Consider the following 27,603-nt stretch of genomic DNA (forward strand, 5'->3'; position numbering starts at 1 on the left):
AAGAGGGAGAGAGAGAGAAGGCAAATGCTCCCCCAGCTGTTTCCTGTCTACAGTGTCTGTGTAATGTAGATAAATGTGAGGATTTTCTCTAAATCCCTCTTCTGTTTGCTAAATCTCACTGTCACTGCTAAAATCAGAGCAGATAGAGCCTGCGCAATGGAATAAAGTCCTCAATATTGAAATGTGACATTGCTCTCAACATCTCACATCTCTCTGGATTTCTTTTTTCTCATCATTACTGCTAACAAATTCATTTCCAGACTTTGCACTTTTAAGAAGCAATGGAAAAAATCAACAGTCTTTCAACACAATTAGTTAAGTGCTGCTTTTGTGATTTCTTGAAGGTAAATCTTTATTACTATTTCAAATAATTTTTTAGTTTTATTTTACTGTGTATTGTCTGCTTCTGGTTGGAAGAGTATTGTGCACTTTTCAATAGCATTATTTTAGAACTGAGAATTATTTATAAATTGCTGAACATGCAATTTTATGTGATCTGGAAAATGGCTGTATGTAATAGTTGCAATTACATAGATAACTGTAAGGGTAAACTATTGCAGATACATGTCTTAAATTTCACTTCTATTCAGAGAACTTTGCAATATTTCAGTTATGTCATTATTAAAAGATCCAATTACATCATTGTCTGTATTGTTAATTAATGCTTCTGAAAACAAGAACTTTTAGCTCTTTTCTGCAGGTGCAGGATTTTATAGGAAAATAGGTATTATTCACATGTTAAGTTTCTGCAGTTTTATTATACATAATTACAGATAAAATATTCATGCTTTCACAGGGAAACTTTTAAGAGATGTTGTCACTGCAGCAATTTTCTGGCAGCATTGTAGCACTTACTTGTCTTTTGCTCTCATAAATTAAAAGTAAATGTGAAGTTCAGTTTGTTTTCTACATTAGAAACCAGCTGTGCCTCTTGCTGACCTTGCATATTTGTGTAGCTTAAGCAATTGTACATAAAGAAAATGGAAATTCCCCTCCATATTCATCTCCAAGTTTTCCCTTGTAGGAAGGGACTGTTTCAGGAAAGTTTGCATGTGAAGTTTCATATTACGACACTATAATTTCTGCACATTAATACAAACTGTCTTTAAGTAAATTTGGCTTCAGTAGGTGCATTGACCTCTGTTTCTGTCAGCTGGCCCTAGTTCAACTTTCCATTATCAGCAAATTTATATTGTTCAAGAACTTATTTTCTTTAATATCTTGCAGTTGACAAAATTCTCGTGTTTTAATTTCTTTGGGCCTAATTATTTTTTTAGAGTATCTTATACTTAAAACACACTTATCTCATTCCTTAATGTGATTCAAAAGAGCAGGTCTGTATTTGCAGAGGATGAAACTAGAAGTGTATAAATAGGTATCCCTTCCAATCTACTTGAAAGAGGAAGGTGAATTTTATTTTTTTGTAAGTATTGAGCAAAGCAGTAAGAAACACAAAAGTAATGTGCTAGTTCTTCAGCTGGTGTAGCTTGCCAAGCTTCCTTGGAATCAATGGAACATACTGATTTAGGTTAGGATGTAGCCCAGATTCCATAATCAAAGTTAGCAGTATTTAAACCTTGATCCATTCTAGAGTATACATGCTTTATTTATATAATAATTAGTAGTGGATGCTGCTGTTACATACTAATGACATACTTCTATTATTGCAAGGATCAGCCTTTCTGGCACAGAATCTAATTTTAAATATAATTCTTGACCTTTTTTTTTTCTACAGCATATACTATCCATAGAAATGTTGCTCCCTTCAAGATATTCAGAATTCTTGTAGGTGTTCCCCTATGCTATTAAAATGAACAAGCATGTGATTAATTCTTACACACAACTTATGTCAACTGATAGTTGCTTAGATAAATAAGACTTATTTAACAGTACTAAGAAGAGATGTAGAGTGTTCATACATGATACTCTTCTGTGGTGCCACTGTTCTGGGCTGTTAAAAGAGGAATGCAGCAAAAGCTGGTTATTTTACTGAAGAAAAAAAAAAAAAAAAAGAGGAAATTCCAGCTGTGAAAATATGGTCAGTCATTCTATGCAACTAAAAGAAGTGCTTAACCAGACTCATCCTGAACCTGTATTCAATTTCCAAATGTAATTAGACGCTTCAATAAACCCCACCCACATGCCAATGCTTTTTCTTTTAAACTCTCAACTTTCTAGGGGAACTGGAGACATTGCAAGTTCTCTGTCTGTTTGTAAGGAACCTGAAGCAATATGGGATATACAGCTTTGTATTTTCTTAAAAATATTCTTCTCACATAAATGGGAACTTGGATTTTATCACAATCAACTAATGTTTAATTAACATGAGGTACTAAAGTTAAAGTTTTAAACTATGTTTTGGAGTTAGTTTTCATGAAACAGCACTGAATTTAACAAGTAATTGATTGAGCCCTAGAAACATGTGAGTCTGTTTTCTTTTCCCCAAAGTTTTTACTTGTTTGAAAGTTCTTGACTGGTTTTAAATTTGGAGATAAAGTTAGACATTTTCTGTGGTTTGTGCTGTGCAGCCTTTTTGGCTTTCACTAAAGGAAAAACAGTAGATAATCTGTTTCATTGCAGTTCAGTGCTGATATTTATCTGAAAATGCAATCCAGCTGAAGTATTGAAAAATACAGAATTGTTAAAATGTCTAAGATGACCTTTGGAGATCCCTTCCAACCCAGACCATTCTATGATTCTATGATTTATGTTTCTGGCCTGAATGTTATACAGGAATAAATTGTTAAATACATAATGTTCTTGTGTTTGTAATGTGTTTCAGCCTTCTGGGGTGGTGTGCTAAACAGCTGTACCTCCCCAGAACTCGGAACCATCTTAATCTGCAGGTGCATCACACTTAGAAGTTAAAAAATTTGGCAAGGGAAAAAATAAATTTACACTGAGATATCGAATCATTACAGGAAATAATGATTCATGTCATCATCATTCATTTATAATCTGATCTTCCTCTATCTGCCATTGAAGTCATACCAATGCATTAAACCTTGTTGATCTTTGCATGACAAAGCTGGCTAAAGATTCTTGTGAATGGGAAAATAACTATTCCTTTTTGTGTGATATATCACAGGATTTAGATTTGCTCATTATTTTCAAATGAAAATATCAGCAATAAAGTGGGGATGAATTCTGACTTATTTATAGTATTGTTTCTTACTTGGCTTTGACTTAAGTTGAAGTAAGGGACACATCCAGCAAGGTGCTAAGATCTCTTGCCAAGAAAATGAGAACTCTTAAAAACTATTGACTAGAAAAGTCTCAATAACCCACTGAATCAGATCCCATGTGAGCAGACAATAGATAATTTCATTGTTGTTTCAGAAGTTCAGTGAAAAAAAAATAAGATTAACTGGTCCCTGAAAGAAACTTTAGAGAAGATTAATCATTTTACTCCAATTACTTTCCACTAGTCTGCTAATGCATAACAGTTTAAAGCCAAGGTTAACTGTATGTGCAGGAACAATATGTAACTTCTTACCTGACTGCAATACTAATGTTAACCTTGAAAGGTAATGAAATTAAATGCAGATTTACACCTTTTGAAACTAGTGTTTTTGATGTAAAAGAGTTCAGAATATGCATTAAGCACAGTCTTCACTGTCTTGCAATTAAACATAAATAGCTTTTCCTGTTATTTTTTTAAAAAAATAATGCCATCGTCTTTGAGTTATTGGGTAAGATCTTTGATTGATATAAATTGATATAAAAGGAGATGGATAAACAGAGTGGTACACGTTTACACTCATTGAGGACTTCCCTTTTTTCAGTCGTAAGTTGGGAAAAAGGTAGTTTGTAACCAAATGTAACCGAGAAAAGAATTATCACCTCTGCGGATACCTTATAGACCAACCTGACTAAGAGGATATGGAGGAGGTCAGTGAAAGTATAGCAGCTTCCATCAAGTAAAAATACAGATCCTTAACACCCCTACTTATATTTTTCTTGAATGATAGTAACAGAGGACTGTAAGAATCATTCACTGTGGTCCCCTAATATGGAATGTCCCATACCAACTCTTCTATAACTTTGGCAAACTGCCTTGAAACTTCTTTTGCTTTGTCCCGGTATTTCTGTTTTTGAGGTGGCTGGAGAAGCATGGAGTACTAATTATGAATCCTTTGCCTACTGTGCCAAATTTCTTTCAATCCAGTTTACAATCATTTATTCCTGTGCCAGTGCTGTTCTTTAGTGTAAATAGCTCTTCTTTGTCATATGTCACCTCTGTCTCCCACAATACCTTGACATGGAACTGTCGTACTCCCTTTCAGCCTATTAGTCTCAGACAAAATAACTCCAGGTTATCTAGTTTTCCTTACTCTTATTATTCTGGACTTCCCTTTGCATATCTACTACATTCTTCCACATTCTCTTTTTGCAGGAGCAACTGTAAATCATAGTTGCTAACTGTGGGTGAATGTGAAAGAACATTTTCCAAAGGACATGATCAGTTGACAAAATACCTAATAGCCTAAAAATATGTAGGAAGTTGCAAAATTATGGTGAGGCATTTCCTAATATTGTGTTTGTTGTCTAACAATTTGCAGTACATACTCATTCTCAGCTCACAAGGTTGCAGGAATCATTTTCTTTAGGACCCTGTTGGGAAATTCTGACACTGCTTTTGCTTCCTTGGCAGGTGAAGATGCACACTGTGTCCTACATTCATTTCTTCTACCTTGGCCTGTGTTTGCTTACCTTAACCAGTTCTGCTGCTGCTGGCCCAGAAACACTCTGTGGTGCTGAGCTGGTTGATGCTCTTCAGTTTGTGTGTGGAGACAGAGGCTTTTACTTCAGTAAGTCAACTCTTTGCTTCATTCAACTACTAAACTTTTTCATGTAATCCACCGGAGTCTGCAACTGCTCTAAGTGAGCATAGAAATTATCAAACCAGGCTGCCAGGTAGGACTAGCATCCTCTGTCTTTGGGAGATACCCCAATCTTCAGTGATCCTGAAGTCTCCGTAAAGAATAAAACTGTACCTATGTTCAGCCTTTCTGAGTTTCTGACAAATTTAGTTTTAACTACTTTCCAGCTGTTGCTCTTCCATCTGCTGTATCAGTGCTTTCTGCAAGCCTTCCACTCAAATTAAATGAATGAAAACACATACTAGACCCAAGCTATTCATGGGGCAGAACTGCATGTACCTCCTAACTTATAAACGGTCTAAGTACAGATTGTATCATGTTAAAAACATGCTAAGCTTCAACATCTGATTTGAAAAGAAGAAAAACTGGGGGGCAGAAAGCAGAAAGATACCACAATCCAAGTATTTACATGCCTAGTTAGTTTAATGCAGGTGAAGGGAAGTTCATGCATGGTGAGATAACAATAATTAACACTGGTACAGACAACACACAAAATGAAGTCTGTAATAGCATGGACATACTAGTATTCAAGTAACTTTTTGGAGCAAGACCTACACTTTAGAATTGAATATCACAACATGTTTCCTTCTGCTTTAGACCATGCAAAGCTGGAATAGTTAGATAAGTAACTCATTTATCTTCATACCTTCTTGTGAGTGCTGTCAAGATAAGAAATATCTAACTTGTAGCTTATAGAAAACTATTTCTAACATTTAGCTATTTGCTACTTAAAGAGCACTAAGTTAATGAAACTTTTAGCTAGGAATACATTAATTCTGAAATCATCCATTAATATATTTATTCAAAACATGCAAGAATTTGTGCTTTCAGAGTCTCTGTAAGTTAGTGTTTACTTTTAATAATAATATGTGCTTATCTGAAGCTCATGAAACTATGTCTCCTTCTGGGCCTCAGTTACCTTTCCAAACAAGAATATAACTGTATAACTGAAAAAAAAAAAAAAAAAAAGAAAGAAAGAAGAAAATATGAGGTGTTTGGGCTATAAAGATAAGAAATTAACTGAAGAGGGGTTTTTCATATTAATTCCAATATTCTGTGTGCAGTCCAGCTTTTTTGGTTTTTTGTTTTTTTTTTTTTTTCTTAAATAATCCTCATTTTTTCCCTAATAATTCTTACCTTCTAAGCTATCATTTTGTTTTTCTGATCTTGCCCTCTCCATTTCTATTCGTTTTTATTCATGGAGTTACTGCTTTCAAGTTTTTTCTCCTTGCTTGAAACAAAAATAGATTTAAGGAAGTCCAGATTCCAATTTTACTAATGAATGACCACCCTGTTTTAGGAGTGTTCTGCACTATTGGAATCAACAGATTGCAACTGCAACATTCAACAGTAATTTTACAAGTTGGTATGTGGCTCTTGGATGCTAAGTAATGTGTGTCCTCTACCTGACTACTTCTGTCCTGAGGCAGCAGTTTAATCTAGTTTGGCCTTCTCCATACTATTTGTGTGTAATCTAAAATACAGAACTATAGAAATGTATGTCCAGAAACATTGATTAAAAAACCTGTGATCTTCAGACTGTGTGTGCTACAGAATGCAGCATTTTGTTGGAAGCTAAAAATGTTGCTTCATTTCTGGGGACTTTGAAAGAATGCTATCTGCTACCTCACGTGCAGAAGTAACTATCCAGTGAGCTTTTTTTCTTCTATTGTGAAAAGAGTGCAAATATAAATTGTATTTTAAGCCTTCTATTCTCATACTTCTCATTCCTTTATATAATCAGTGGTAATGTTTGCCCTTACCTTGCACAGGAAATAGCTGTGAGAGAAGGTTTGTCTTCTGTCATTCTGTATTTCACTTGAGACTCCAGGTATAAAGAATACCTTTTGACTGAGGTGGAACTCATGCTTCAGATTCAGGGTGAAGGATTCTGACTATTCCTTGGGATTTGTGGGTAGAAACGAAGATAGAAATAATTGAATTGCTTTCTATTATAACCCCATACTCTACAGTCACAAGGCTGTATCTATGGGTAGGACTGGAAGAAAAAAAAAAATTTATAATGTACTCTTCCCATCTTCCTAGCTATCAAAAGAAATTTTTTATGACTTCTGAAGAGATGCCCCAGCTGCTTACCACACACAAAGCATTGACTCCAAGAGGAAGTCAAATGTGGTTTCTACTACTCCCTTTCTTTGTGAGGTAGACTGGCAAGGAACATTTCTTAAAGTGTTTTTTTTTAGGGGAGAACACTGTGTAAGTCCCAAAACAGAACATCTGCTTTTTCTCTTGGTCACATTTAACCCCAGCCAGCACTGGCTACTTCTTGGAAAGCTTTGCTCTCCCACCATGCTCTAGTGAAGAACAGTTTGTTGCCACCTTTCATCCAGAAAAACCTCTCTAGCAGGACTTCTGCCACTCAAATTCCTGTCTGCCAGCTTATGTCAGGAGAAACCAATAGAGAGCCTGACTACAGCTAGAAAAGTGGTACACTGAAACACAATTCTTCTCAGTTGTTTCTTTAGTCTCAAAAACTCTAGATTCAACAGTGATGAAGCAATGTGGAATGGTTGCTATGTTCGTTTGCATTTTAATGCCTAGAAAGGTCTACCATGCCACTGCTATTACAAAACAGTTTCCTAAGGGCAGAGAATGTTGGAAAAGCTGAACAGAAAAACCACAGGAACAAAGTACAGGAAACTTACAGAAGCTGTAACCCAGGAGGGGGGCAGTTCTATTGAAGTAGTTTGATCTTATCGCAGCAATTTAAGTGTAGACTGATTTTTAAAAAATTGATTATTCTTTACTTCATACAAGTTGAATTGGATTGTCAATCATTCCTTCTTGCTCGCATTGTTTCCTAAGGACTATTAGTATCATAAGATAGGAAAGCAAATGTAGTTTTCTCTAAGAAGGAAATGCTATATCCTTTTTAATCTGGTTTTTCTCCCTTGAAAATATATCTTTTCCAATAAATGGATACCAGTTTTGCTAACAAGATACATGTGTGTCAATACAGAAATAGTTTTCTAGTTTCTAATGACTGATGTTTTCAGTCATTCTGATTTCTGAAGCCCAAGTTAGACGGAAATACTTGTTTGCAACCACAGCAATCAAGTTCATGAATTAAAAAAGCACCTCTTTATATTTAAAAAAAAAAAAAAAACTAAAAACTCCCTCAAACAAACAAACACTCCCCCAAAAAAACTGCATACAGTGAACATTCTGAAGCCTGACCTTGCATTGAAAAGAAAGAGATTAATTTAGATACCTGACACAATGGAGTTCTCTGATATTCTTCAGAGCATGGACAATGATCTAGATCGTGCTTCCATCTGTAAAAGAGTGAATCCAAGAAAAGACAGGCTTTTCTGCTGTCCAGACTAATGCTCTTTGTGTCAACTGCTTTGTGAAGAGTCTACAAATATTGTACCAGAATATTTAACCTAAGACAATCAGAGTTGTGTGTTGTTCTTGGGAATAACCCCAGCTGTGTGCAACAGAAGACTGTTTGTAATAATCAGAAAATCAGGATCAGACAACAAACGTGGGTTTGGGTAATCAGAGCTGTCATTAGATCTCATTACTTTATAGAATTTAGGTATATTGGAAGAATTGGTGCCTTACAAAGGAGGAAATAACTGACATTGCAATAGGCAATTATGTTTTGCTTCTTCCATTTCCATTACTTAACAAAGTTCTTGTTTACTTCAGGAAGTCTGCTTTTAAAATATTATTCAAGTCTCTGGGCCTGTCAAAGCTATCAACATAATTAGAAGAGATTGCATGGCACGCACTTCTTTAAGTACTCCATACCTGTAGGAGCTATGAGTCATTAGTTCCTCCCTGTGGCCCTGATGGAGAGAAATGTTAATGTTCTAAGCCTGGGAGAGGTGTGCTTAAAAGCTGCTGTGGACATGCACTGCTTGTAGTGTCGATGATAGGCTTACAAATCTTTGCAAGCAGATGCTGGTCATCTTGGCTATCCTCACACAAGCAAGAGCTGAGAATTTTTTAAGTTACTTGGTCTGGCTACAAGCCCCATTCACATCCAAATCCTGTATCCAGGGAAGATTTGAGTTTATTCCTCAATCTTTATTCCCAGGTTCCTTACTTCTTACAGGAAAGCTAGCCTAGAAAGGAATTAAGATGTACTTTAGCCAGGTCTGCAGGGTCAGTACTTAGGGAACCAGGACTACAGGCACAGTTATTGGTATACCTCTGTAAGGAAAAAGATAGCTTTGGCTCCTGGAATGGTGTTATTACATAGTCAAATAATGATGGATAAGTTCAGCGTGTACTTTGTTGCCTCTGGTAGTAATAATTGAGAAAGTTCTCTAAAAATAAACCAGTCTGAAAGAATTCTGTCCTTTCTTACGACATTAAGAAAGGCTAGAGAGAGTTCATAAAGGCTAACCTTAGTTTAGTGAGGCTAATCTTCTTAAGTTACCTCTTAAATAACAGAAAAGTTCCACCTTCTTTTTCCATGGATCACACACTGAGACTAGGAGGATTTAGCCTCTAAAACACATTAAACTTAGGCTCTGAAAACAGGTCTTCTTTACAGCTAATTCTCAGGTCACCAAGGATTTCACAATTTTTCATCCTTTTCATTAAGAGGCACTGTAGTAGTAATGGTAATTTTAATGAGGTGGCTGGAGGCAAACCATTGATCAAAATTTCAGCAAGAAGCACCTCTGCAAAAAGTATCTACTACCAAAACCAAATAAGTACAGTTTCTCCAGAAGTTCAATTTATGTGTCCTTATTAACTGCTAGATGTTAGAGATGCTAAAGCTTTTTATGATGTTTGTCTTTATGCACTAGACCAAGTTTCAAATTTAGTCTCAAATAGCAGAAAGCTGTTATTTGACATTTGATTCCCTAACTGCTACATGTGTACTTAATACGTTGTTTAGTCTCATATTGGCTAAAGTAATTCAAAGAAGCTCTTGGCAAGATCAACATTAATCCTTGGCATATCTGCCCCTTGGATTTTCCACTGAATCTTAAATACCAAGAAAAACCCTTCATTGGCTTCCATTCTCACATATTGTTTATGCAATTGGCCAAAACCTTTGCATATGGACCTCTTAATTTGTTCTGGTATCAGTAATGGATTTGCAATATTTTATCTACAGCAGCAAGAGTCACAAAGCAAATTACTCATTTTAGCAGAATCACAAAGTTTCTTGATTCAAATATTTTGCCCTAACTGCTTGGGCATCTAGGGCAATCTATACAAAGTGTTCATTCAAAGAAGGACGTTCATGCAGCCATTTCTCCAGAATTTATTCAGCACTTTATCTCTTATATATGCTTTGAACGTCTCACACCACTGAAAATCAAATAGAGATGTAAAAGCCATTTTCATTTCAGAGCTCTGCTAAAAAACTTGTTTATTTTCTTTAATAAAACTTGTTTATTAAGCCATACCTAAATATCAATATTTCCTCGTGATACAGGCTGAATGGTTCAAAAACATGACAAAACATGAAAGGAGTAACCAACAGATACATGTTTTCTCAGTCTAGAAAGCAAGACAAAAGACATACTGCAAGTGTATCCTTGTTGAAGAATTCATGATAAATTTATATCTGGCAATAACTACAGGAACTCCCATGTCAAAAAATAAATATAAACATAAAATCAACCACCACCCCATTAATTTATCCTTTATTCATGGTGCATTTAGTGCCAGATCACTAAACAAGACACAGCCCAAGGACTGGTACTGGGTCTAATTGTTAGATAATGAAAGACACAGTGACTGAGGTTCTGAGAAAAAGAATTCTAACACATCCATAGACTTTGGAGGAGCACACCGTATACTGACCAGTGGATCACTCCAATTTATGGAAAATTTTGCACTGTCAATTTAAGTAAAAGTTCAAAAAAACTGAATCCAGTTAAATACTAAATGACTATTTCAACCAAAAGGCTGTGCCTTAGGCACTGGTTAAGACATAGCTTTCAGAGCAATAGGACAAATTGCTTTTCTTTCTGCAACAGTGTAAGAAAAGTCAAATGATATCTTCTTTTCAGATTTCCTTAAGTATTAGACAAATTACACAGGTGAGCTTATCTCCTCAATTTTATCTGAGCAACTTTCAGGTTAAATTTCCGGTTGCTTCTCCAATACCAGTTCCTGCAAAACTGGTTTGGAATTCCTTAAAAAAATGCTTTTAATTCCTTAGTAAAGTCAAATTCTTGCAAAATCAGACATAAGTCTGATATACTTGCTGCATTTTCTGATTGAATACCATGTACAGTAAAATTTAATGTACTTTTATTGTTCTTGATCTTACAAAAGAATTTTCAGTCTGTATGTTTACCTCATGTTAAATCCTTTGCTAGTGAAACTGGAATCAAATCGAACTTTTATCAAGTAAACAATTTAGAACTCATCTCTGTTTGATGGAGTGGTGCTTCCTTTTTTTCTGGGTCTACAGCATATGAATAGATTTTCCATCTTACTTTTGAAACCTAGCTGTGATCCCGGTTTTCCCATCTATGTAATAAAACTGTTCTAGAGTAAGAGAAAATCTCCAGGCAATAGACTTTTGCTTCCTCATGTGGCCATGAAAGTGTGGGAGCAGGGAAAGAGTATCTTCTTAAAGCACTTCCATTACAGAATTATGTCTTACACCCAAGCCTGAAATTATATGATTATTTTTTTTAATTTTATTTGATATACAGAACTATGTTTACACTGTTTGTATCTTTGTGTGTTAGGCAGAAACTGACACATTGTTCAGTATGCAGAAAAAAAGGAAAGGATTGGCTCAGACCATTCTGACTCAATCCAGCTCAGTGAACAAAACTGTTTTCTTTCTGAAAATAAATATTCTAGCAATACTTATTAACTATCTTAATCTCCAAACAAGTAAGCACTTGAGTAACACCCACAGCTTCTACAAACAGCAAAATGTTTAGACTTTAAAAGAATGTTAATTAACAGCCATATCCTACTAGAGCTTAAATTAAGCACACATTTTACAACAAGTCTGTGTTCTAAAGAATATTTTTTAATGTTTGGTGTATGCAAATGTAGAAAAAGTATAAGCATGGTAGGAAAAATGGTAGAAAAGAAGTTGTTGTGTTTGTGGATCTGAAAAGATTAGATTCCTAACTAGATTTGACGGCTGTATGGAACCATGTATAATACTTCTAATTTACATCACAGGGATTGTTTTAAGACTTGCATTAACAATACTGAAGGTTTCTTTTAACTCAGCTCCATCAAATTGACTGGATAACAGTTTCTACTATTATAACAAAATTTTTATATATCTTTCTGTAAGTCTTTGTTGATTACTTTAGGTTACATGAAAGCTAACAAGGACATCTATTTTAGGTTAAGACAGCAGGTTTCAATTGAATACATTTCATACCCTGAAACTTCTGTAGACTAGTAAGATGTAATAATTTTTTTCTACATCCCCTGAATTCCTAAATTACTAGTCAACAGATCTTCCATGAAAAAACTTAGTTTTTCCTACGTATTTCAAGTTTTATGTTTCTTTCCATTAAAGTTTCCAGCCTTTCACAGACATATTTAGTTTGGCAGGAAGAATCTGGTGACTCATAGACTGAAGAGATTTTGAGAGCAAGCTACCGAAAATGTATCTAATTTCTTCTTGTGTAATTTGGGAGCAAGCTACTGATAGTATGTCTAATTTTCCTACTTTAATCAGATGTATTATTGGCAAATACATGTCATGAATAATAGCCATGTTTGTTCCGAAAATATATAGCTAAGGTTAAATTCAGAAATTCATATAACTTTGTTTTCAGAACACTTCTGAATTATTCCTAATTGTTTCCAGCATTTTATTCAGAATCAATAGGCACTGAATGAAAACAGTGGTACTACTGAAAGAATTTGCATTATTGGAATTCAATAATATCAAAGTATTCTTTTCTGATACTTTTTGGTGGCATTCTTTCTTTTTTTCTTCTTTTTTTTTAAGGAGTATAGAGGTGTAGGAGGAATAGGTGGTGTTTTTACACTTTCATGATTCATATAGAGAAGGATAAATGTATTAGAAAAGGATAAATGTATTAGACAAGTTCTCTTTTGTAGTTTGTGTTGCATACTCTATTGTACTTTTATCTCTTTTCAGATGAAATACTTAAATTCAGTTCTTTATAGACAGACTATCTGTGAAAATTTTAATTTATCCACACAGACTGAACCTTCTGAATAACAGCGACTAAACAGAGGTTGATCCAACAGACACATGGAGATTCTGGTTCAGATTCATTCCACCTACTGTTGGGCTTTTAAATAAGGTATCTGAGTTAGAAGCCTACTCAAACTTATTCTGCAATGAGTGAAGGGACTAAGAAATTTTCAGAACTCTCATTATGTTCTGAATATCCTATAGGACATACTTTTCCTTCTCCATTAATTATACCAAGAAAGGTATGGCAATTGTATCCTTAAGTTAGTTAAGTCAGTCAAGGAAGAATCCTCTACTCAGAGACGAAATTCTACTCAGTGGAATTCACTGCAGACATAAAGATGCACTCGTATGGACCACATTTTAGATCAAAGTAAATCCAAGCTTATTGAAGCTGCCATCATATAATACAGTTAAGGAAAAACCCAGAATGTGCCTTATGCAGGTAACATCAAAGTTGCTCTTTGGCCTTTAAGAACTTGCAGGCTTTAGCCTGACTTAGGTGTGACTCCTGCTGGAGAAAGAACTTGCCTCCAAGACAGTAAAAGTAGAAGTGAGAAGCATATCTGTCTTTTCTTTCTTGATATAATAGATAGAATATACTCTTACATGCCCTAATAAACAACTCTCCTTCACGTTTTACTCCTGCATAATGAGACAAGGTGCACTTATCCATGCATAAATAATGAAGCAATGTTTTACACTGCTGTTTGCACAAATTCATTTCTATTCCTGTGAATATGCATGGCCCAGCAGTTTCTTAACAAATTGAGACAATAATAATTAAAACCTAGAGTGATGTCTAAATATCAGTCATTATTAAAGAAACATTTTCTCTGTTAGAATGGTGTGCCAGAAAGTACAATCATGCAGAAAGGACACAGTATGGCTCTCAAGTACAGTTTTCAGATACTGATGCAACAGGTGCACAGTTTTGAGATACTCTGGCAATTTGAAGGTTAAAAAAATAGCTACTGCTGACCTAATGATTTCACTTATAAAAGCAATAATATGACTGAAGTAAGACAGAACCCTACCTTAGGTTGTTAGCCATTGAATGAGTTGAATCAACAGCATAAAGTCCTTCATCTTCCTTACTTCTTTTCCTCTGTTCATCCAAGGCAGTATAGAGGCAGTACAGAACCACAACAAAGATAACTGCATTCCATAATCTTCTGTAATGTGTTCTCTTCTCAGGGAGCAGTAGTTGCAATAGTTAATTTCCAAACCAGTAACTGTATTGTTTTGAAGGAATCAGAATACAGCATTAAAAAACAGAAAGGATTTTTTACTGAGAGCAGCCCTGCAGAGCAGGATTTGGGGATGCTAGTTGATGAGGCACTTGACACAAGGCAGCAATGTGTGATGGCAGTCCAAAAAGCCAACCGTATCCTGGGATGCAGCAAAAGATGCATGGCCAGCAGGTCAAGGGGGGTGATTTTGCATCTCTGCTCTCATGAGATCCCACATGGAATACCACGTCCAGCTCTGGAGCACCCAACAGAAGAAGGATATGGATCTGCTCAAGGGTCTAGAAGAGGGCTACAGAGGGCTGAAGCACCTCTCCTACAAGCACAGGCTGAGGGAGTTGGGTCTGCTCAGCCTGGAGAAGAAAAGGCTCTGGGGACACCTTATAGCAGCTTTCCAGTACCTGAAGGGGGCCTACAGGAAAGCTGGGGAGGGACTGTTTATAAGGGCTTGTGATTAGAACAAGGGGCAATGGTTTAAACTAGAACAGGGTAGATTTAGATTAGGCATTAGGAAGATGTTCTTTACCATAAGGGAGGTAAGACACTGGAATGGGTTACCCAGAGAAGTTGTAGACATCTCATCCCTGAAAGTGTTTGAGACCAGGCTGGACAAGGCTTTGAGCAACCTGGTCTATGGGGAGATGTCCTTGCCCACTGCAGGGGAGCTAGAACTAAATGATCTTTAATGTTCCTTCCAACTCAAGTCATTCTATGATTCCTATTTATCTTTGCTATCAATGAATATGTAGACAATTTCACTTATTTCAGCTTACTCTTAGTGTTGTGCATTGTACCATTCCCAGATGATCTGGCTTGAGGGAAATGGGGTAGAAATGAGTGTAGTCACACAACATTTTCTCATTACACAGTTATGTACAGACTTCTGCATTTAAGAGTCATGAAGGGTGATCTTGTTCCAGATACTCAGAGAATGATTTTTATACACTTGTAGAGTTTCATCACCGTTTCAGGAATTAGATCCATCAGGGATAAAATAACTTCAAAAATTGAATTGGTCAAGGTAATATCAATGGGAGTAAATTCTACAACTGAAGCTGTAATGGTGCTAAATCAACTACCATGATTTTTGTTACATAGTAATTTTAGTTTTTGAAAGCAGCAGGAATTTATGCAATAAAAGACAATAATTTCCTCTTAGCACTGAAATCAAATGAGCGGAATTTATAAGTGATGATATTCTCTACCAATATAAATTTATCTTCTGATATGAAACAGATAAAGCTCAGATCTGTGAAAAAAGATCAAATTTATTTTTAATAAATCAGGCTTGAATGCCTCATCAAGAATTAAATAACCTGCAACAGATTTTGAATGCAAAACGATTATCTTTGGATTATGAAACAGGTGGGAGTGCCCTTGTTGGGTTTTTTAGGATATAATATTAAAAAAAAAAAAAAAAGGGTATTTGGCAGAGAAAAAAACACATTGTCAAGTAAAAGCTGATACATAGTATAATAAAGAAGGGGCAAAAATTATGCCAAAGAAGGGGAAAATAGTGATGTTAATAATCCAGACTGGGCCTGTCCAGGAGTTTCTTCACTTCATAATCCACGATCAGAAGTCCATGGACATTTACTCAAGGTTTTCTGTTGACTTCAATAGGCTTTTGCTCAGTGCACTGAGGATATTGTGAGTTCGTTTGAGGAATTCTCTATGCTTGCTAAAGAAAACACTGATCATTGATTTTCCTAGGTCTTTTGGCCATAGGTATTATGGCACCATAAACATATCCATTGATTGGATTTCCACTGATTTCTAATTAGTCTTGTATTTCCTTAGAACTAACAGATGAACTTCTGATATTTTTCCTTCTGTATTCAAATATAGTAAATAGAGGCTCTTCTGAACAATCAGTAGATACTACTTGTGCCTGATTTGAAAAAGGTACATGTACATTCCAAAAAAAATCCTCATTTTTAGCATTCATTCAAACCAACCTGAAAGGTTTGTAGTGCAATTTTGATATTCATCTACAACTCATGATACAAATTACTATCTGTTCTTCATATCAGCAAACACTTCTTTGCTGAAGTGCCAAAACTGGTCTTGGTTTTGTGGCATGTAAACAGCTACATTTAAAAACCCTGAACTTTATACAAGTGCTAACCTATTTTCAAAAATTAGTACAAATCTCATGAAAACCCAGTCAGACCTTGGAGACTCCTGAAGGCATACAAAAGGCAGATTGTCAATGTTTTTTAGGCACTGAAGAGGCAGATGGACAGTCAAGAGATTTTTCAGAAGCAGTCAGGTGTCTAATTTCCACTGAAACTGGTGATAAGTGGTTCTATGCAGCTGTTTTTTTTTAATCCTTCTAGACATATGCCTCCAGTATCTTTGGAAATATGAGGCAGGGTCCTTTGCTATGTGCCTAAATTTTGCTTATGGACCTTATTGACTAGTTGTGAAGAAGCTACCATTATTAAAAGCTCCTTAAAATAAGAATTGGCATAATGACTTGGCTTCCTCTCTGACGTTAAACATACTAATACGCTTAGTATGAAATCTTCTTATTTCTAGCATAAATATGTGAGGCATCAGATGAAAGCTAATAATTTCCCAAGTGAGCTAAAAATAATGAAGGCTGGATAATATTCTAAGAGGCATTTTGGAACAGACAGTGGTTAATAACTACTGCAAATGCTACCTTTCTACTAACCTTATTTGCAAGATACCAAAGCCTAAACATGGTCTATAAACAATACGAGATAATGATTGAAGATGAGAAAAATTATAATCACTGCAGGAAGCTGGAGACAATGCATATTTTGTTGTGTTCTTTTTTGTCTTACGATCACAAAAATATAATTTTAAATCTCTCAAACTTCTTTAAGACATTTTGGAGTTTGTACTTGTGACTTAGATATAGTCTCTATTGCAATGAGACTGTCTGACAACACCTAAGTTTACTGCATAATTCTAAATACATTGTACTAGTCAGGGGAAGAGAACCTGTAGGTTTTATGAAAAAGTATTAGTCTGTATAACTGCAAAGAATTCAGGAATGTATGAATTGGACACACACTTTTAAAGCAGTGCTGCAACTCAAACAAAAGGGTTTAATGAAGGGACTCCTAACTTCAGCTGTGTTCTAAAGAATATCTTCAAATCAGAGAATATTACCCTTAATTTTGATCACAGGCCAATCAGTTTTATGTTATGATACAGTTCATTAGTAAATTATTACAGTCTTTTACAAAAATTATATATGTAGCTATGCAGTATGCAGACTTTTTGGAAAAAGGGAAAAATATCTTTCAAATGTTTATTCTCTATTCCCTGTGTAATGGGTGCTCTTTTACCTGATTGACTTCCAAGATCCAAATGCTACAGACAATACAAATTAATATTTTCCTCACAAACTCTTCTAGAGTGTTTATTATAGTAGTATTTGATTGCAGCATGCAAACAAATATATTATACCTTACAATTTCCCAGGAAAACAGTTGTGGGTTTTTTTCTCTAGTAAAAGCATATTAGCTGGAGATGCAAGGATTTTTTTGCAATGTATTTTCAACATTTCTGCTAGTACTTTGTGTGCTCAGAATTGACCAATGTCAATTAATTTAACCTGGGGATACAGCAAAGTTGTTTCTTCCTTTCATAAAGGGGAAACAAGGAAAATACAGATGGCTACTGCAAATGTATCACTTGCTCAAAAACAACTTCAGTGTATACCTTGTCCTACCTGAGCTAACAAATCACTTTTGCCAAAAGAGCTAAAGGCCAAAGCAATGTAATCTTTCACTATTTTTGTTCAAATTTAAGCACCTTTCCAAATCATTAGCCTCTTTCTGCTTTCATTGGAATGATCTCATCCTTATGAGCTGTAGAAATTCCAGAGCAGCTGCTGTGCAGGGCAGTAGCAAAGCACCGACCAGGAATAGTTCTTGTTGCCAAGTGGCTGGTGATAAATAGCATTCAGTGCAGAATCATTTAACATTTTAGATGATTGAAATCTCTTGGTCAGGAGATCTGATTTTTTTTTTTTTTTATGAAAAGGTTAACAATTTGAAAAGAACATAAAAACATTTATTTTTCCATTTCAGTTAATGAATGAACTCATGAAAGGTGGTACAGAAAAGCCCTATAAAATGTTCATAACTTAGTACTGTGCTTGTGTAAACACCTCTCAGAGTTGCATGCTAAACTTAGGCTGGAATAAGCAATTTCATATCCTCAATAATGACAACACAAATTAGGCTTATCTGTCCTTGGGTAGTCGAAACTACCAAATGGTTGAGAATTCATTCAAGTAATTTTGTGATGTATTTGTAGACACCACCAGAGCCTCTTGGTTTGTGTTACATCCTTGTGCCTTGTTGAAAGCGAAGACATAATTCTGATTTAAAGCATTAATACTGCTTTAAATTCTTTTTAGACACATATAAACTCTAGTAATATATCTAATAGCTGCTTGATTGCAGTGCAGCTAGTGAGAAAGCAAGCAATCCAATGACCTCAAGTTCACTGAGACTGATGGAAAATTAAAAAAAAGAGTTTGGAAGGCCAGTGCTTCAGCACATAAAGAAATATACTGAATACTTCAAAAGATATAAAATTCTTAGAACTGTTGGACAGGCTTCTGTGTGTGAACTTTCCTGTCCAAGTGGCATTGCTAAATACCATGGCACCAATCAGAGGGCTGACATCATGTTGTTGTGTAACTCATAACCATAGCAATGTCACTTTTAAAAATGCATTATATGTGCATTCAGCGGCTTAAAGTCTCAGCTGTGTCAGATGTTAAGTAAAGACCAATTCAAAAGATTTATTTTGAAATATAAGCTCTTTATGTTTTTTTATAATGAGAAAGGAAAATGTAAAGCTTGTTAAGCCAATGTTAACACTGGAATCTTGGACTCAGACAACAGATCCTGTAATAACAGGTTTCGTCACCGATATAACTCATAGTAATACAGTCTGGTAAAAGAACTAATCTTGACCATTTTAATGGGCATTAAACTTGAGCTACTACATTAGAAATGGCCACAATGCACCCAAATGTATGCAGTCAACAATGAGTATAGTACTCCCAAATTGTTGAATAGATGTTCTAGCAGCCCAAGATTACTTAGTATAGATCAGGCCTGAGAGCTATAAGCAATGAAGTACAGCATGTAGCAGAAACTGGGAAAGTAATCCTCATCTCCTCTTCTTCGAAACTAAGCACCCTTCATGAAAATCATTAACCTCTTTCTGCTCTCATTAGAGTGACCAGAATTGCCTCATTCTTGAGAGCTGCAAAAATTCCAGAGCAGCTGCTGTGCATGGCAGCAGCAAAGCACTGACCAGGAACAGTTCTTGTTGCCAAGTGGCTGGTGACAAACAGAATTCGGTTTTGCCAAGTACTAGTAAAGGTAATGACACGTACCCTTTGCCTCAAGGGACATGTGGCAGGCAGTAGCTGGTATTAGCTGTTACCTGTCCTTTTAGAACATCAGTTTATTGGAGCTGCAAACCAGAGGCATTGTGTTGGACTGACTCTCCCTTTATGTGATCATAATCATCAGCAGTGGTGTAATGCAGCCACTGATTTCTTAATAATCCACTGAGACCACTAACACCATATTTATGATGCATACAAATATGAAATAAAGGCTTACTATATCCCGTAACTTGCATAGTATTCAGTTAGTTTTGAGGCTGTTCTTTCACAAAATAAGGGATGATAAGCCCCATACAACACCATCATCTGTGGAAGACTGAATTACAGCTTCTTTGGCAAAGATAAAAGGACATTAATTTCTCTGGTCACAACAACATCATCATGTGGTCTTTCAACACTTGGCAACTGTAAGCTGCTGCCTAAAGCGCACAACAATTCTGGACACAGATTACTACTAGTATTAAACCTACGGGCACTTGATTTCTTTATGTGCTGCATTAGATGATCTTGTTGCTAACCAAGTTCTCATGCATACAGAAAATATATTTATAAAATTTGCACCCATAAAAAGCCACGGTGAGACGTTGAAATGCATGAGCCCAGCAGCCCACAACTAGGACTAACACAGCCCCTTTCTGCGCAATCTGTGAATCCAGAAATAAGACTTCAAAATATGAGAAGCCTAAATGGTGTAAACTCCCTCTCACCTTTAGTATTTCAGAGGACAGACCAAGTGCTTCTGTAGATAGGCAATAGATAAAGAATAAAGTAGCTGGAAGGGTTATGACTATTTCTAGCTTTGGAAATAACAAGCTACATAACCTTGAATGAGCCAATTTTATCTGTATTTGTCTTACTTTCATCATGTGTGAAAATGAGGCAATGATGTTTATGCACCCTTAAAATGCTTTTGAAATCCCCTCATTCAGGTAACTGTTCAGATCCATCCAAACACTATTTTTTTAGAAGCTTCTCCATGTATAACTGAACCACTTGAAGAGCTAAAGTTTTAAGCAAAATGCCACATTAAAGTAAGGATGATAAATTATAGGTAATAGCCGATTAAACTTAGGAGAGTTCAGTAAATACAATAAAAATAGATCTGTTTACATAAGGGATGAAAATTGGCTACCAGTTTCAAACTAGAAGTTAATGTATGTCATATTACTGCAGAGAATCCCTCAAAGAGTTTTTAAACAATACTGTAATAGTTACATAAAACTTATTGGCCAGTTAAGTAGATCAACCCAGCAGGCCCTCTGCTTACTGCACGTATATGGCACAGAGTTCATAGGTTACTTGAGACTTGTTCTCTCAGCCAAACAAGTCAAACAATAACACTTCTAGGCACTGAAACACATTTCCTTGGATTTCAGCAGAAGCAGATGTGGGGCTGACTACAAGCTGAACAAAAAGAATATTTTGAAAACAGAATGGCAGCAAAACCATAAGCTCAGCTTGCAGTTATTCTGTAGTTAACCTTGCCTTTCACCTTGACACTAGCTGGCTAACATTACCTACTTCATCTAGAGATCAGTGCAAAGCTTCTTTTAATTAGAGGCTCATTTCTTCATGTATGCTTCAGATTCCTCTGCTAAACAAACTGGTGCAGTGTTTCAATCTTCATTTTACTTTGGGGTATAAGTTCTGAGTCATCATCATTTAATTTTCTCCAAGCCTCTAACTCGTGTTTTCTGTTTTTCTTCCTGGATGTGTCATAACAAGTGAATTGTACCACCCCAGTAAAATGGTGAAGCCTAGCAGACATCTGCCAGCAACAAAATACTGTGCTCTCACTCTAATTCCCCACACATGCCACTTTTCACACCAGTTTCCTTGCATCCTCTCAGCAAAATGGTAGAGCCTAGTAAGCAATTTCTTTTCATTCTCCACAACATTCTGCCAATACTAACACAGAGATGAGGCAATAAATGAAAAGATTCACCTCAGAGACGAGTGCAATTGCCTTGCATGCTCTTTTTCTAACCCTGTTCCTATCAATATTCCCATGAGGTTAACTTCCCTGAAGTCAGTGACTTCCCTGCAGGTAGGCTATCTGTCAGTTCCAGGTCAACATTGTGTTAATGAACTGTGAAGGTATTCATTTTCAGAATTGCTAAGCAATTTTGATTTGGGAAAACCAGTTCAGAAGAAGTCAAGAAGTCAGTATATCTCTTTTAAAAACAGCAGTAAGAGAAAGGTGGTACAACAAAGGCTGGAAAAATTCATTGGGAAAGAAGTAAAAATGATGAATCAAAAGAAAACATGATTTAAGACAGAGGAGTCTTTAAAAGTTGCTAATAAAATTCTGTATTTGGCAGCTACTTTACCTGAACTAGGACTTTGATTCCTATGAGAGTGAATCATGTTTGAACCAGGTTTCAAGGACAGTTCTCACAAACTTACAGCACATACAATTGTGTCCAATTTTTCCTACCAGATCTGGGCTGAGCAGTGACTGCACTGTGTACTGGCAATTGCAGTGGATAGCTATCTTGCAGTCCTGGTTAGGCAGACTGAGCATCTCTGTAGAAACAGTCACACTAGATCACTTAACCACAAAGTGGCTGCATCTCTATTAACTTCAGTCTCAGCAGAGTCCAAGAAAAATCGTTTTCAGGGAAAACCTCACTGCTCAGATGAGGAAATGCCAGTAGCAGAAAGCAGGTTGAGTTATGGTAGCAGTAATAATTGACAGCAGCCATTCTAAAGACCAGGAAAGTAGTCAGATGACAATAACTTGAAATTTTCCTGGGGGGTGCGGTGGTATAAAAACAAAAAGACTTGTGGTCATCAGCTCTTCAGACAACTATATTGGTAAATACATATGCAGTATTGATAAATACCTACACCTACATGGTAAAGTAGGTAAATTAGGGCAGATATTAATATTAGAAACTGTCAGGCAATCTGAAATTAATCAGGTGTTACCTGCTCCAGCAGTTACTGTCAATAGCAATATTATGGTGCCAAACAATCATCATTTATATGCACGATTACCAAACTTCATGTTCTGCTGCTCAGTTGATGATTGTATTACAGGATGTTTAGTTTGCTTTTGCAGAAGTATTTCGTTTTCAAACACTTATATGCACTTTGTGCAGTAAAACAGGATGAATTGTTCTTTAGAGACTGGGCTGCCCCTTACTGATTCCAGCTTGAGCTATACCAGATGCCATATAGCCCATCCAGAAGAGCTAACGCTTAATCTTTCTTTATTCTACGTCCACTAAACATGACTTTATATAATTGCACCAGAGCACTGAGACAATAATGAATGAATGGTCCATGAAGAACTCTGGAGAGGTTTCAGCAGTTTCTGTGAGGAAATGAGTCAAAATGAATCTGAGCAAGACATAGCACATGGTTTTGTTTCTTCTAAATAAAGAGAAAGAACAGAACAAGTGTTCTATCATTGATATTTTATCTTAAGCCAGTACAGTGTCTAATGTGAAAATTTACAATGCAAGATAATAAATTAAGAACACCTGTTATATTAGGAAACATATATAGTATTTAATAATTACTACCAGCTTCAACATTAAGATGTTAACAATATGAAGAATTTTTTATGCCTGTATTTCTTAGCAATTTTACAGCATATCACTTTGAAAGACTTTGTAGATACTTGCCTGATGTGATACAGTGGCAGAGGAACACTACAGTAGAGATCTTATTTATCCTTAGATCACCCCAATCTTTTTTTTCTTAAACCAGAGAAATGATCTCTGGATTTCCTAATGATCTTGTAGGATAAACATTGAAAATTAGTAGACCTAGAAATTACTATATAAAAGGAGTGTTATATTCTTTAATTTTCTATTGCTAAGAACATAAACCTTTCCTAAGTCCCACTTATCAGGACAATGACGTCACCCTGGAGTAGAGGAAAAGATAATCTTCCCTGTTGCTGCGTTATTGAAGAATGGCAAAGGAGTTCTGAAAAATACACTCCTCACCATGCATACAACTTTTACAATAACAACCAGGTATAAACAGTATTTTCCAGAGGATGGAATATGTTGTGGATTTAAAAGCCATATATTGTTTTCAGTATTTCTAATACCTTTTCTCCTTACAATACAGCAGCGCGTTCCAAGCGTTTTTTCCATGCTTGCTCTCTGCTCTTTGCCTTCAGTCCGCCAGCTGTCACTGCAGTGACATTTCCCAAGCATGAAGCTGACAGAACAGAGTGTGGTTTAAGTGTTTAAGCTGTGAAGATCAGTAGCCATATTTTAAAACATCAGCATAACTCTTCCTTAATTTCTGATATTGTTACTTGAATGGACAACATGTTTACTACACACCACCTGCACTGAACAAATGTCAATTATTACAGAAACTTAAAATGTTACTAGACTACAGCACAGAGCTATTTTGTCTGTAAATTTCCTGGGCTTCCACCATAATACTTCAATTAAAATAGAAATTAAGAAAGTTTACCCTGATTAATACTCAGAAATTTCTATATAGACAATTAAGAAAACTATTACTACTGCAGAAAAGAGACCAAAAGACAAGAGTACAGGACAGATATTTGAGAAATGTTTTACCTCCTGATTTGCACACCTTCACTACCAATTTATTTTTCAAATACTGTATTTACAGGACAAAATTATTGGCAATTCTGGTCTAAAACAGGTCAAGGGGGGGTTTCACATAAGGGTATCTTCCTCCACCAGTTAAGATTTCTCCTCACTTTCTAGTTCTTGTCTGTTAGTTGAGCCACTGTAGTTCAAGATACAAATACTACTGCAATGTGCAGAGCTAGCATAAGTATTTTCTTCAACCTGTAAAAATACTGGTCCCTCTGCTGAAGTTAAATTAACTCAGCCACTCCAACAGCAGAAAGACAAGTTGGCATAATTTTCAATAGCCTCTAAAAACTTACCTAGAGACCATAATTTGAGGAAACAACAGAAGATATGATTTCAAGTTTGCCAGCTGTCTTGATTATGGCATTTAACATTCTCTTATGTATGTATAAACTGAACAGAGACGGAATGTTAACTTCTCTTTGTTCAGAAATAGTTCCACAGTGTTTCTGTTCTTCCCTCTTTATGTGGTAAGAAGGAGAGAAAAATATCACAGCCTCTTTGATATTGCATATGAGATGACAATATCATGACACAGAAGCAATTTCTGTGAAGCAAAAACACAGCAAGCCTATTACATCTTGTAGTGCAGGCACATGCTTACACAGAAGCATGTTTCCACTGCTCTGACTTGTAGGTGCTGCCACACTGCTAATCAAGTGTGCAGGAGCCCTCTAGTGTAAAAATGAAACCTAATCTACCACCCGTATTTTGCACACAAATAATGCAGCAAAACAAAGACTACAATGCCACTGTCAGTCTTCAGGATTTTCAGCAACACACATTGCCCAGAAGATGCAACAATTATGAAATATCTTAGATCTCACCTGGAGCAAAAAGGGTATACATACTTACATCTAGTCTTAATGGATGTTACAAGTAATGTGATTGTAGGGCTAATGTGTGACTGGCCACAATACAGGACTTAACTGAAAAACAACTCCAGAAAGTTGAAAATTATACAGAAAGAAACTGCAGTCTCTGTCAGATAAGTATTGCATTTAATTTTTTTCAATAAACCTTGACCTTAAGAACAATTGATAAAAAATATTCAAAGGATAGAAAATATTTTTATAAATCTTATATACTAGGGTAAAATTTATCTATTATGTGCTGAACACTCAAATCTTTCAGAGACATAGCCAGTTTGCTCTACAGTATAAATAATATTCAAGAAATTCCAGTGCTTCGATCTGTTTGACCTCAGTGCCAGGGAAGCTCATGGAGCAGATCATCATGAAAGCCATTATGCACCATGTGCAGGGCAACCAAATCATCAGGGCCAGTCAGCATGGGTTCATGAAGGGCAGGTCCTGCTTGATGAACTTGATCTCCTTCTACAAAAACATGACCTGATTAGTGGATAAGTGAAAAGCTGTGGATTTGCTTACCTGGACTTTAGTAAAGCATTTGACAATGTCTCCCTGTGTCTTCCTGGAGAAACTGCCTGCTCTTGGCTTGGATGGGTGGGTGAAAAACTGGCTGGATGGCTGGGCCCAAACAGTGGTGATGGACAGAGTTAAGTCCAGTTGGTGGCTGGTCACAAGTGGTATTCCCTGAGGTTCAGCATTGGGGCCAGTCCTCTTTAATACCTTTATCAATGATGTGGCTGAGGGGATGGAGTGCACCCTCAGTAAGTGTGCAGGTGATACTAAGCTGTGAGGGAGTGCTGGTCTGCTCAAAGGCAGGAAGTCTCTACAGAGTGACCTGGACAGGCTGGATTTAATGGGTAAAGGCCAATTCTATGAGAATGGTCTTCCAGGTCCTGCAGTTGGATCTCAACAACTCCATGCAATGCTACAAGCTTGGGAGAGAGTAGCTGGAAAGCCATCCAGCAGAGAAAGACCTGGAGGTGATGATCAAAAGCCATCTGAATATGAACCAGCAGTGTGCCCAGGTGGCCAAAGAGGCCAAAAGCATCCTGCTCCGTATCAGGAACAGTGTGGCCAGCAGGACCAGGGAAGTGATTGTCTCCCTGTACATGGCTCTGGTGAGGACACACCTTGAATACTCTGTTCAGTTTTGCATCCCTGAGGGGAGAGTCTCACTTTACAATTCTCTGAAATGAGGTTGTAGTGAGGTGGGAGTCAATCTCTTCTCCATAGTAAAAAGTGATAGAATGAGAGGAAATGACCTCAAGTTGCACCAGGGGAGATTTAGATTCAATATTAGATGAAACATCTTCACTGAAAAGGTTATATTACATTGGAATATGCTCTCCTGGGAGGTGGTTGAATCACCATTCCTGGAATTGTTTAAAAGCTAAACAGATATGGTTCCTTATGAGCACATTTTAGCACCAGATTTGGTGGAGTAATAATGGTTGGACTCGATTAAAGGTCTTTTCCAACCAAAACAATTCTATGATTCTGCTTGCTAGTGGGATGACTTCATTACAACAGGTCCATATCTCTGACTTTTATGATAGAGAAAAACTTTTCTACCTATATTCCTACAGCATGTGATTCATATAACATTAACATAATGTATACAGTTGAAAACATGAGAAGCCATTGGAGAGGCAGCATATGCCTCCGTGGTACCTGTAGTATCCTATGAAGATGCTGAATACCAGCTGCTGGCAAAAGATCCCAGTCACACACAAGTAGGAGACATGTAAAGACAGAAAGACAGATTCAGTCTCACACAGATCCATAACACGCAGCTATTTCCTGCACAAAACTTTTGATTAATGCTTTCTGTCACTAAGATTATCGAAAAATACCAAGGATGATGCTTATGTTGACTGCATTTTATTGTCACTAATTCTAAATGAGATATATGTTAAATTTATCTGATCTAAACACAATGTTGTTCTGAAGTTGTTAGAGAAAACCATATGCAACAGTTTAGTTTTGTGGTTCTAATCTTTGGAGTGATCACAGTTGATTGCATAGCAGTTTTATGATGCTGAATGGGAAGTCAAAACAATTATGAAGTTTAAATTGATAAAAACTTATTCAATATCCTGCTGTTTAACCGCTAGAGGGATAAACAAAGAATACCTAGAATGCTGGAATGAGTTTAGGAAGTTCATTAGAAAAGTTATGAAGTGACATTAGAAGAAGACAAAAAGTAATGCATGAGAGGCATAAGCCACAGACAGATGAGGAGAGATTGCAAATAATTAAGCAAAATCACAGGAGATGCAGTTTAGACAACCATTTAGAAACAAAGCAAAAACTCAGACCCAATTTAGACAAACAGAATTGAGAAAGTGACTTCATTTTCTTCCATTTCCGATTTTATCCTGGATACATACCTGAAACTTTTCTGAATTTCACAACCGAGGAAAATGAGTTCTTCAAAATTATTGTGC

At 36.2% G+C, this 27,603-nt stretch overlaps 1 protein-coding gene across 1 annotated transcript in view; it reads left to right on the top strand.

The window, feature by feature from the left end:
• The first annotated feature begins 281 nt into the window (after positions 1-281).
• Positions 282-27,603, top strand: part of IGF1 (insulin like growth factor 1) — a 47,102-nt gene continuing 19,780 nt past the window's right edge. Inside the window, exons 1-2 of the mRNA XM_054386661.1 lie at positions 282-344; positions 4,655-4,811. Coding sequence (XP_054242636.1) covers positions 282-344; positions 4,655-4,811 — 220 coding nt within the window. The remainder of the gene's footprint in view (positions 345-4,654; positions 4,812-27,603) is intronic.

The sequence above is a fragment of the Indicator indicator genome, chromosome 14, assembly GCF_027791375.1.
Source record: "Indicator indicator isolate 239-I01 chromosome 14, UM_Iind_1.1, whole genome shotgun sequence".
NCBI classification, from domain to species: domain Eukaryota; kingdom Metazoa; phylum Chordata; class Aves; order Piciformes; family Indicatoridae; genus Indicator; species Indicator indicator.